The sequence below is a fragment of the Simochromis diagramma genome, unplaced genomic scaffold (assembly GCF_900408965.1).
Source record: "Simochromis diagramma unplaced genomic scaffold, fSimDia1.1 OVJJ01000734.1, whole genome shotgun sequence".
Classification (NCBI taxonomy): domain Eukaryota; kingdom Metazoa; phylum Chordata; class Actinopteri; order Cichliformes; family Cichlidae; genus Simochromis; species Simochromis diagramma.
Window position 1 is genome coordinate 123,130 of NW_024387513.1, and position 12,775 is coordinate 135,904.

General features: G+C 39.5%; 2 protein-coding genes across 6 annotated transcripts in view; both read right to left on the bottom strand.

The window, feature by feature from the left end:
• The window catches only part of LOC120725803, a 69,007-nt gene that overhangs the window by 4,600 nt on the left and 51,632 nt on the right, over positions 1-12,775 (bottom strand). The window contains exon 1 of one of the 5 annotated variants that reach the window (XM_040018852.1): positions 12,432-12,578. The exons of 2 other annotated variants lie outside the window; for them this stretch is intronic. In XM_040018852.1, the coding sequence (XP_039874786.1) occupies positions 12,432-12,492 (61 nt within the window). In that variant the 5' untranslated portion in view covers positions 12,493-12,578. Of the gene's footprint in view, positions 1-2,470; positions 2,893-12,431; positions 12,579-12,775 lie in introns of those variants that run through there. 2 more of the 5 variants (XM_040018851.1, XM_040018849.1) reach the window with 2 other exon arrangements.
• LOC120725806 (myelin-oligodendrocyte glycoprotein-like) lies at positions 7,343-8,610 on the bottom strand. The gene is made up of 2 exons (XM_040018855.1): positions 8,411-8,610; positions 7,343-7,767 (listed from the first exon to the last, which is right to left on the bottom strand). The coding sequence occupies exons 1-2, from the start codon at positions 8,505-8,507 to the stop codon at positions 7,370-7,372; spliced, it is 495 nt and encodes a 164-aa protein (XP_039874789.1). The 5' UTR covers positions 8,508-8,610; the 3' UTR covers positions 7,343-7,369.

The window sequence follows — 12,775 nt, forward strand, 5'->3', positions numbered from 1 at the left end:
GTCAGTTATTTAACATATTTTATTGCATTTATTTATTTTCAACTCCACCTTTTTTCTTTTTTCACTTATGTCTGTGTTGCATACACATTCAATTCAGTTCAATTGAATTTAATTCAATTCAATTCAAAACAATAGAATTCATTTTATTTATATAGCGGCAAATCACAACAACAGTCGCCTCAAGGCTTTATATTGTAAGGTAGATACAGAGAAAACCCAACAATCATATGACCCCCTGTGAGCAAGCACTTTGGCGACAGTGGGAAGGAAAAACTCCCTTTTAACAGGAAGAAACCTCTGCAGGACAGGCTCAGGGAGGGGCGGGGCCATCTGCTGCGACCGGTTGGGGTGGGAGAAGGAACAACAGACATGCTGTGGAAGAGAGATTAATAACAAGTATGATTCAGTGTAGAGAGGTCTGTGCGCCTTAGCATATGCTACTTCCGGTGGGGAAACTCCTGTAGGGTGCTTCGTTTCTAGTGTGATATTCACGCCTTGTTTACAGTCGGGTTTTCGAAAACAAGTCAACTAAATGGATGAATCAAACGGCGATTTACATTTCTCATGATGTCTTGGGCATTTACCGGATATATCTGTACATTATGTTCATCGATTTGTCAATATTTTTTGTCCTGCGCCTCAGAGCAAAAGAGAGAAAGGATTCAAATTTTACATTTCTCAGTATTTGTATAATCTTGAAGGTAAATCACAACATACCCTTCATGAATACTAATATATAGAGACACTTACCAGCAATCATTTATTTATTTATTTTTTATATCCTGTGGCTTTTTATTCATGGTTTGTTGATGCTGTGTAGGCGTGTATTTGAAATTTCTAGCTGATATCGACTTCACGGGGTAAACATCTGGCTTTCACTAATATTCACCTGTAGTTTGAATGCTGAACATTTGCCTGTTTAAATCATAAGAACTGTCACTATACAGAGATGTGCTTCTGATTCTGTGATGCAGTTCTGCTTCTGTTGAGTGATGTAAACAACCAATCAATCTACACTCTTCAAATATCAAAATCGATCATTTGATTTTTTTTTTTATGACACAGCAATGGTGAGTGTTCCCACCTTCTGCTCTTTGTAACTTAATGCGATCTTTCCATTTTTGTATTTTGGACATGATTTTGGAGTCCACCTTTGCAGTAGCGATTGACCGCAAAATAAAGCTACCGGAAATGTAAAACTCTACATTTGGTCTTAAAACAGGAAGTTAATATTTTCTCGTGCACAGGGTTTATTACCACATAGTGAGTGAGAAAGGTGACTGAAGAAGAAATACTCAGTGCATCATGGGAATCCCCCAGCAACCTACGTCTATTGCAGCATAACTAAGGGGCAATTCAGGGTCACCTGGTCCAGCCCTAACTATAAGCTTTAGCAAAAGGGAAAGTTTTAAGCCTAATCTTTCAAGATTAGGCTTAAAACTCCTGAATCCAATCCTGTCTCCTGAATCCAAACTGGAAGCTGGAACAATAACCATGAGACACCAACACAACATTACTGGAATAAGTGATATAACATTGAGCATAAATGTCAGCATGAACCACAAGTCTTTGGCATAGTGCTCCCTCCCCTTGAGCCAATATTATATTTTCTTTTGAACGTAGAAAAAGCGAGCTCTCTAGCTTTGATTGACAGAGAGCAGAACAAACCAGATGACTCAATGATGAGTTTAACCAAACACCTCCAAACTTTAAGGATTATTTCTGAGGACCAAACTGACTCTGCCCCCAAACAGCTGAAAAGTCGTGTTAACTGATGATTGTCACAGTTCAACACAGACAGGTGAATGCTCAATTTAATCTTAGAATAAGTTTAGTAACTTTAGTAAACATGCTTCATCTTTAGTACTTTCAGACAGCTTGGCTCCTGAGTTTGTGCTAAAGAGTCATTTTCAAAGGAGAAGCCGAAACAATCCATGTGATTTGACTCCACCCACTCTGTAAACAGCAGTAGTCTGTGTGTATGTAGCTGCCATGACAGAAAGAAACATGCCGCTGCAGTCAGCTCTGTGTTTTATCTTTATTTGGCAAATACATTAAAGAAAAGTGTTTAATGGTGGCCCATGAAACACTCACTGCACACAGGACAGGGACTATCAAAATAAAACAGGAAACACATGACAGGCACAGACTTGATACTAAACAGAGGGAACACAGGACGGGAGTAACAAACTGCGTCATGAGACATGACTTACCCAAGAACTAGAAATCACAAAACAATAAAGAACCTGTCAGTATGTGCTGACATGTGTATGTGCTCACAGTTTGACTTTATTCAGAATTCATTCAGTAACATGTAAAAAAAAATCCCAGTCTTTCATCACAAATTTTAATGTTTTGTTATAAGGTTCTTGTTTGTTTGTCACCTGACTGAAAAAAACAAAACTAAAAACCAAAAAAAACCCAAAAAACAAACAAACAGAAAAAGCAAACAAATAAAAAGAAGACTTACGACAGATAAAGACTCCGACACAGTGATCCAAACTGTCGCTGTCCAAGTGAAACGAGTTGCTGGAGCCGAGCAGGAAACAAAAACTGAGACAACGATTAACAAGTTACTGCAAACCAGACATTCCGGTCAGATCAGTTTCTAATGTTTATTGCTGCACATTCATTGGTCTATTCATCAGATAAACCCTGAGCATGACGAACGCAGAGACAGCTGGTCCAGTGGGTGATCAGGGAGGATCATTTCTTGTATAACACTTTATTTATGTGAAAGTGCTCAATAAATAACTTGGACGCGGCTTGAGTCTTTTTCTGGGGTGAAAGTTTAAAGTGTGTAGTTTCCTCAAGCAGAGTAGCAGTATACAAGAACCAGTCCATTTACCATTCCTTTCAGCAAGGCAGCTAGACTGGTAGTGATTGTTTTTGTGTGTCTTCATCCTCTCGATATTTCTGTTGAAAGAAGTTGAGTGATGAGTCATTCTGATGACACAAGAAGCAACAACATGGTTGTGTGTTTCTTTCTTACTTTTCGTTTTTTTAAAATGTGGAGAGAGAAATATGCAGCAAAACCAGCCCAAACTATTAATAAGGTGATGACAACGACGACCACAGGGACCCTGGATTGACCTGCTGATGTAAAAAAAAGACAAGGTCACCACAATTACACAAAAACCTAAACAGAAATGATGCAGAGAAAAGTTGGACTGTGTTACGACCCTAGACAGGTCTCCTCCTGAAATTGACCTTGTGTGGGTGTGTCCTGCCCTATCTCCTGCCTTAGGGGCCACCTTTTTTCTACAGCTGACTCCTATCAGCAATTAAAAATACTTAAGGGCAGAGAAAGGTGAGCTCTAGTACCACTGGGCAAGTCTACAAAGATATGGTCAAGATCATGCATAAAAGACAATTTTTCAACCCTGCTGCAAAAGAAAAAGAGAATTGAAGAGCTATGAAGAGCTATCACTATGGATAGTCCCCAATGCGGTATTAGATTTCACACTATTGAACAAAAGAACACGGATAGGGCTTTTATCTTAAACTCACATACACTGCATATCAGTGTTACAGTTATGTCAAAATATACACAGATGCATCAAGGAATACAGCCAACCAAAGTGGGATAGAATTTATTGTTCCTGAGTTTAACACAAAAGTAAGGAAAGGCTTTAGTGACTGTTTATCAGTATACATGGGAATAAGGGTTTCAATACAGTTTACGGTCCAGTGGATTGAAGATGAAAGACCATTGAGATCTGTGATATGCTCCAACTCGAGTTCATCATTGCCTAGTTTGCAAGACGGTCACTCAGACCTGCAGACCTGACATTCTGATTGACGTTCAGCAAATATTATACAGAATTACTATGATGGGGCTTATGGTCACCTTTTTATGGGTACCAGCGCATCATGGAGTTAAGGGAGATGAAGGCAGACAGAACAGGAAAGGAAGCTACAAAGAGACCGACCTTTGTTGGATATGGATATCAGTGTTAGTAGGACAGATATTAAGAGTAAAACATGGCAAAAAATGAAAGAAAGGTGGCAAAAATAACAATTGCAAGATCGTGGCGCGAGCAGTTGCAGCGGCCCGGGACTCTCCACAATTTAGCAGCTTTCTTTTTATCTTGTGTATTTCATTTCACTTCTCCAATTAGCAGGAGCAGTACAGTAAAACTGAACTGCTCACGGTTCTAATCACACAAACCTGCACACTTTTCCCAACAGTGACTGGGACTCAATCCCCCCTGAGATCCAAAGGAATAGGGACTCCAACTTCACAATACAACATCTGAAGTGGCGCAGGTGAGGGAGGCATGGGAAACAGAAGAGGGGGGAGAGAGCGGGGCTGAGAGCTAAGCACTAACCGCCTACAGACCTGCTATTATAAGTCTCCTCCTCACCAACTCATGGTCAGTAAACAACAAGATGGATGACCTGCAACTGCGGATCACCTCACGCTGTTTGGATTACTGTGCTATGATTGTGACAGAGACTTGGCTGGTAATGAACTAATCCTTCATAGTGGACAGGAACAAAGAGTCCAGTGAGAAACGTGGAGTAGGTCTGCTAGTGTATGTGAACAATAACCCGTGTAACAACACCACAGTTAATGCTGCCCTCTGCTGTCCAAACATAGAATATATGCTGGTACAGTGTATGGTAGCAGAGTAGGGGTCTAGGGTGTAGACCACAGGTGTTGAACGCCAGGTCTCAAGTGCCAGTGTCCCTGCAGGTTTTAGATGTGCCCTTGATCCAACAAAGCTTATTTAAATGACTAAATTACTTCCTCAACATGTCTTGACGTTCTCCAGAGGCCTGGTAATGAACTAATCATTTGATTCAAGTGTGTTGACCCAGGGTGATAGCTAAAACCTGCAGGACACTGGCTCTTGAGGCCTGGACACCCCGGTGTAGACCCTTCTACTTGCCAAGAGAGCTCACAGCAATCACAATAATAGCAGTTTATGTGCCACCACAAACTGATGCTAAGCTAGCCATTAATAAACAGTTAACGACTCACCCGTACTGTGCTGTAATTGTGGCAGGAGATTTTTACCATGTAAGCCTGAAAGCTGTCCTGCCTGGATTCTGTGAGCTTTTCGATGAGGTAATATACTATAACACTGGACCTGGTATAGCAACATTCCAGATGCTTACAAAGCCACCCCCCAACCTCAGCATCAGAGAAAATGAACAAGGAAACTTCAACACATGTACATACAAGGCAGCTCACTTTACCATAAATCATATAGGTGTGCATCTATTTCTGGATACAGTGTCCCCCGCTATAACGTGCTTCACCTTTCATGGCTTCGCCGTTTCACAGATTTTTTTTCTTTCTTAACAGCGCATTATATTCTGTGTCCTGATTGTCAAACAATGGTCTCCTCCGTGCTGTGTCTCCTGAACAGTTAAAAAAAAAAAAAAAAAAAAAAAACCCGAATCTGTGCACTAAGGTGTAGATCTGTTAATTTGTGTTGTGGGGTTGGATGTTGATACAGCAAAATTACTGATGGAAGATGGACAAGAAAAGATCAAAAATACTCAAATGGGCTGTCAAGAGTGACCATGCTTTCACCACACACACACACACACACACACACACACACACACACACACACACACACACACACACACACTGATGTGTCCCTAAAATAAGACACATCAAGTGCAAATGTATCAATTATGCAAGGTAATACAGATGCTGGTTAATTTTTTTTCTAAATGTAATAGCATGCACCATCACTTTAGCTATGAATTAAATCTGTTGGGTGATGATCTCTGCTCTGAACAAAAAGTGAAAGCAGCCAACCATGTGAGCTTTTTTGTGCAACCAAGTCAAAACCAACTGTTGGTAACCACTTCATCACGCAAATCTTGGTCATATTAATTCACCAGCTGTTTGTCAGCTAGAAATAGAAAATGAAGGAATACACAACCCAGCCACTTTATTAGGTACACCGCAGAAGTACTGGATCGGACGCACTTTTAGCTTCATGACAGATCCACCAAGGTGCTTTTGCTTCATACTGGCATGATACCATCACACAACTGCTGTAGATTTGTGAGTTTGACGTTATGGATGTCTATCTCTTGTTCCACCATATCCCAAAGGTGTTCTATTGAATACAGGTCTGCAGACTGTGGAGTACAGTGAACTTGCTTTCATGTTCAATTAAGCAGTTGAATATGAGCTGAGCTTTGTGACATGGTGTATTATCCTGGTGGAAGCAGCCATCAGAAGATGAGTACCCTGGGGATGAATAGATGAACAGCAACAATACTCAAGTAGGCTGTGGTGTTTAAACAATTGGTAACAGTTGCTAATAAGGGCCTACAGTTGCCAAGAAAACATCCACCACACTGTTATACCACCACCAGCAGCCTAAACCATTGACACAAGGCAGGATGATCTAGTTATTGATACCATTAATACAAAAAGGAGGAGAAAAAAAAAAAAGAAGGAAAGGGGGGGGGGGGGAGAAAAGGAAGGAAAGAAAAAAAGGAAGAAAAGAAGAAAAAAAAAAGATCAAAGCCATCAGGTCTGTTTAGAAAAGCAGACAAAAGAAGAGGAGAAACGAGCAAAAGATGAATGTAAGAAGATGTGTCTTTGGATAACTGCAGGTATTATGTATCCCGAAACAAGATAACATTCATTAGTAGGAATAGTGAAAACTTCTGTTAACCTTAGTTAGCCACTTGGCTATGATAGTAAACAGTAGACACTGATGTGGCTTATTGAATCTTTTGGACTGTGTTCAGCCCAATATTAATCACCCATTTATTGGAAGAGGTATATCATTGATTTGTCTGCTATTCTCAGTGTATGATGAATTATATTGGCTGTTTGTTAGCCATTTGCATACTCTCTCTCTCTCTCTCACACACACACTATATAAAATATTTATCTGGTTAAATTCAGTATGGTTCTGACAACAGGATTCACAATAAAATATCAGAATAAGCAGAGGGTGTGTTCACCCAGGGCACCAAACAGGCTAGGACCGCCCCTGTTGGTAACTAACCTTTTTTTTAACTTGCTTTTCTGTTTATTGACCAACAGCTGAGTTTTGTTGTTTGCTTCCTTTAAAAGGTGATAGCAGCTTGTCCATCTCTTTTAGTTCGGTTATTATTAGAAACATTAATAAAACCCGTTGAGCATTTTGCCTCCCTGTCTCCTTTTTCCCCCCAACTTTGACACCTTTTGTTACTTTCCCCCTCATCCCCTGGACCTTTTTAGGGGAACATAACAGACTGTTTTCTCACCATTTGTTGGAGTTGTGTCCTGAGGATCTGGAGTTTGCAGCGGCGTCTCTGTTGTTGAGGTTTTAGCAAAGTTTTGATCTAAAAGACAAAACAGTCAAAAAAAAAAATTAAAATACAAATCAGAGTCTTTGACTTTTCAACCCCAAACATCACCAAAACAAATCTTCTCACCGACTACAAGTTCAACAACAGCAGCTTTCACTCTGCTCTGCAGCTTGGGGATGAAACATCTGTATCTGCCGTTGTCTTCCTCCGACACGTTCAGGATCTTCAGTGAAATGTTCCCATGTTTCATGTCGTCGATGAACAGCTCCGTCCTCCTGAAGTACGAGGCCATCTTCATGTCGGGGACCTCCTTTCCATGTCTGTACAGGTGAACGTACTCATCTGACGGGTCGGGCTTCAGGTCGGGTTTGGACCACTCCACCATCAGACCCTGGACATCGAACGTGGGCTCCAGGTGACATGGCAGGATGACATCATCACCCGGAGCAGCGATGATTGGAAGATTTGAACCGATCACCACAACCTCACCTGGAAACAGACAAAAAGTTAAACGTCCTGAAATCATTTCAGTAGCTAGCCAGCTGATTGGGGACCAAAACAGCCAACCAGAAATTTTGCATCCAAATCTATGATTGGTTGGTTTGTGGAGCATTTATAACGTGTACAGAAAGAGTTGAGCGTGCAGGGAACACAGATGTTGAGAGCGGGAAGGACACACTGAGACCAGGTCCAGAAATGTCTGTCAGCACAGAGCAGAGCAAATGCCAACAACTAAGTGAGAGGGGCTGTTACTGTGTGTGTAATAACAAACATTGAAATACATTATTTGCACGCAGAAATGAATTTTGTTCACTCAAAAATAATTGTCTCCTCAAAATGCAACACTTGCACTCATGCGCTCAGAATAGAGGGACAAAAACAATGGCATAAAATAATGCCATAAATCATCTCCATCGTGTCCGTTATAAACAAACCTCTAAACTGAGAGCAGTCGCTTCACACAGTCAGAACCTGCCAGACAATCTTCTCGATTTAAGATTCTACCGGTTCTAAAGTAACTCACTGACAGATGTCACACTGTTAGTGACAGACAACACAGCACAGCTGATAATACTCAATTCAGCTTTTCACCCCCCCCCCCCTCCAGTATGTGATTAAAATTCAGTGTAACCTTGTGCAGAAGTCCAGACGGACAAAGTCGAGCACAGGAGAAAAGTCCAGAGTGAGAAAAAGGAAGAGTCCTTAAAGTAGAAGTTGTTCAGAGACATGATCGATGATTAAAAATTCCGTTTTCTGACTGAAGAAAGTTTTCTGGAAAGCTGCAGTCCGATCAGTCCCTGACTGCTTCGCTCTGAATGAATGACCTGTGAGGCTCACTCGCTCTTTATATAAAACAGACTCCGCCTACTGCATTCAGGGTGGGGTTAGATGCCTATGAAGTCCCCCTGAATAAGTAAGGGAAAATCTCAATGTGACGCTTGCGTGCCTGTCATGCTTTTCTTTTCTTTTCTTTTTTTCGTTTCAAATATCTTTTATTAGAAGCAAGTATCACAGTTGTTACAAGTTAATAGAACATATGCCCCCCCCCTTTCCCTAAACAAAACAAGGCAAAACAACATTGCCATTCATGGTATATCTTATTTTTTCAAGGTGAAGTGCAGGAACCTTTTTGCCTTTCCAAAGCTGCAGGATCAGTTTCTTTGCAATGATCAGTGCATATGACATAAGACTTTTTTGAACATGTTGTAAAGCTTTGTGTTTCTTTAAAGATCCCAAAGGTAATTACTGTTGGATTTAGATCAATCTTGACTTTAAGAATATTAGACAGAAAGGTAAAGATGTTACACTCAAAACTCTGAAGCCTTGGACGAAGTGCAAAACTATGTAACAGATTTCCATAGTGTGTCATACATTTTTCACAGAAGGGAGAGCAGTCTGGATAAATTTTGTGAATTCCTTCCCTTGTGTAATGTAATCTGTGTACAATTTTATACTGAATTAGGTAATGACAGGAATTGATAAAAAGCGTATTTTTGTTGCATAAGACCTCCTGCCTGTCGTGCTTTAATGCACCACCTAAATTACTTTGTATTTGAATTATTTCTGTAGAAACTCCAAGTCTCAGCTTCATGTAACTAATTCTGCTCTGTCTTACTTTCTGTTCAGTACTGAAGACTCAGACATTATAATGTGTCTGACTGATGACAAATAAAAACAAGCTAAGCTGTCAGGTGAAGTAGGTGACTCCGAACTTTCATAATGGAGAAACATGAAATGCATTAATGACACAACACAAACGTGCTGTGTCATTAATGACTCAGACTGAGAACTAGTCTAGTCTGTGCTTGACTGGAAGCAGATGACATTCAATAGGGATAAACACTCACTCTCACTTCCTCTTCCAGGACACGCATTTAGCACAGAATGGGCGTAGCTCTGCTGAGAACTAATGTCACTGCAGGCGGCCTGGACAATCCTGGAATTATTATAGTGAAATCAACTTCAGTGTTTTTATTGTAACACCTCGACTGGTTTACCTATATCTTGTCTCTGACATTTGCCCTGTATACAACAATAAATTAAAATAATTAAAACAAATAAAAGTAGCACTTAACCAATAAAAATGAAACATTTTTAAACAATAAAAACTAAGTTGAAATAAGAAAATCTGCTCTGGATATAAACTGTAACTAAAATGAAATAAAAAAAAACAATGCAGAAAAAAATGAGGTTTTTTTGTAACTTTGCCCTAAGGCAGAGCCAACAGTGTTGCCTCTGCTGGACCACAAATCCTGCTTAAGACAACACGTGTAATCAGTTTGTCTAAAATAAAGACGTGCTTCATCTCTTATCAGTTCAGCAGCTTTTTCTAACAGGAACTTATCTGATTTGAAACAGACAGAGGTGATTTAAAGTAGGAAGCAGTGGGCGTTGCTGTGATAGTGGAAGAATATGAGAATGGAAGTGATACCATTTCCATAAGACCCTCCACACTCACAGTGCAGCTTTGTTTTAAGATCTACTGATGTAAGAGAACATGAGTTATATGGGGACGACCATGGTTCAGGTGGTTGGGAAGCTCGTCTTTTAACCAGAAGGTTGCCAGTTCGATCCCCAGCTCTGTCTGTCTTGGTCATTGTATCCTTGGGCAAGACACTTCACCTACTGGTGATGGCCAGAGGGGCCAAAGGCGCGATATGGCAGCCTTGCTTCTGTCAGTCTGTGGCTACAACTGTAGCTGCCTCCACCAGTGTGTGAATGTGAGAGTGAATGAATAGTGAAATTATATAGTGCTATTGAATTGAAAAGCGATATATAAATGCAATCCATTATTATTATATGGGTGTAGAGCGGAGTCATGTCAACAGTTCAACAAATTTTGGCTACATCTGAAACCATTAGGTCAACTTAATGATTTATTAGTGAAGGTTTAACCAAAAGCCTCATAACTTCTTTAGTCATGTCTGCAAATCTAATCACAGGGATGCAGGGCTCCTTCAAACAATAGCCACACATCATACTGATGTTTATTTAGTTTATTTCTCTCTCTCATCTTCTTCAGAGACTGTGGAAACAGAAGAAAAAACTTCTGTTCAGACCCAAATTGCCAATGATTGTCCTCTCAGCTAAACTATGGTCATGTGACCATTAGAAACTCTACCTTAGACAAACTTTACAGCACTTTACACCTGTAACAAAACCTTATTTTGCCACATATTTTAGACAAGTTTTAATCAATTATACCTTTTTTTTATTATCTTATCCAATAAATCTTAACATTTTCCAACAAATATATGAGCTAATTTAAACATGAATCTATCACAGAAACATAAAAAACAAACACCTTTATTTAACTGTCTCAGGGACAGTCACACTGTCCATTTACTGTAATCAACAGTAGACCGTCAGAGGTTGAGGATTAGTACATATATATTGTTATGTTAACTCAGCTCTGTAGAGCATCTGCAGCATCTTAGACCAGTTCTAACTTGTGAACAATGCACAGAATGATGGTTAGATTAGAGTTGAGTTTTTACACAACAGTGTGTCTGCTCCTCTCGATCAGCTGCCAACAAAGAGACTTCAGAGACGCCTTCATAGCCACGGGATGTTGCAGACAGCAGCTCCAGTGTTGAGTTGCAGTTTAACAAGTAAAAAGAAGCAGGACAGCTCACCTTTGTATACTGAAGTCAACAATCAGGCAAGTGTTTGATACAGTATGAATATTTCTGGATTTTATTATTGTTATTTAATCCTTATGTTATTATTTTATCTCCTAATACTCTGGTTCATTTTTCGAGAAAAACAAAAAACCAGACATACTATCACATGACATCATGTCCTGTTTTACATGAAAACATAACAGCTTCATGATGATTTAAATATATTTTTTATATCAAATGTGAAGATGTGAAAAAAACATTCAGTTATAATTTATATAGAGAGAGATTTTAAACTCTATCCTCACTGCTGTATCATAACAAATCCTTATAACTACCATAATGATCAGTATTAACTAAGCATTAACAGTTAAAACACAAAACAAAAATGGCAGCTCAGGTGGATCTTATGAGCTCAGCTTTCATTTCAGTCTTACTGCCCACTCGAAGTGTTTCTAACCACAAATCAGATTTTTTTTATTTTATTTTTTTATTTTATTTTATTTATTTCAGCCTGTAAACATCCACAGCAAACATCCACTCCCACTGAGATCTGCTCCATGATAAATGTGAGAGAAACTAAACACTGATGACATTTTAACGGTGTCCCTCCTGCAGATGGAGCTCAACATCAACTAATAACACAGATGTTACTGTAAACATTTATCTGCTCAGTTTGGAAACACAGAGACTCTGAAACTGTTTCAGGATTGTGCTGCTGGAGAAACAAAGCAGAACTCTTCACTGTGGACATGAAAATGGAAACTACTGTTTATGGTTTGATCAGGATTTTCACTTCCACTTATGTGAACTGAGGGAGTTCACTGTTTCCTCTTACATGCATGATTGCTGAGGTCTTTAGTTAAAGGAAGTTAACGGGAAACTTGCTATGCTTTTTTAAACTAAAGAAATAAATGCTTTATAAATTACATGTGAACATTAAAAAAGTCACACTGGAAATATTCAACAAATGAAACTGAATCAATACTTAAAACCTACTCATCAGTTAATTATAGTTATTTAACAAATAACCTTTAACAAAATCCAAGCTGAGAATAAAATTCCACAGAGAAACAGAGTGAAACCAGTCCATGATGACTGCTCAGATGATGGACGAGAACGAGCCCACAGTCTGAAGCCTGAAGTCAGTACACGTCTCCTTTTCACAATCAGCCTGCAGACAGTTAATCACTCCATGAAATCTCAACACACAAATGTAAACCTCAAATTTCTAGAAATATTTTTGAAAATAAAATTCACTGTCAGTGTTAAACAGAATTAAGTTGCTCCTAAAAGTGCAGAACTTGCCTGAGAAACATCAGGCAACAGTTTTCAGCTCCTTTTAGCTCCGTTTAAGTGATTCGCTGACAGCTGTC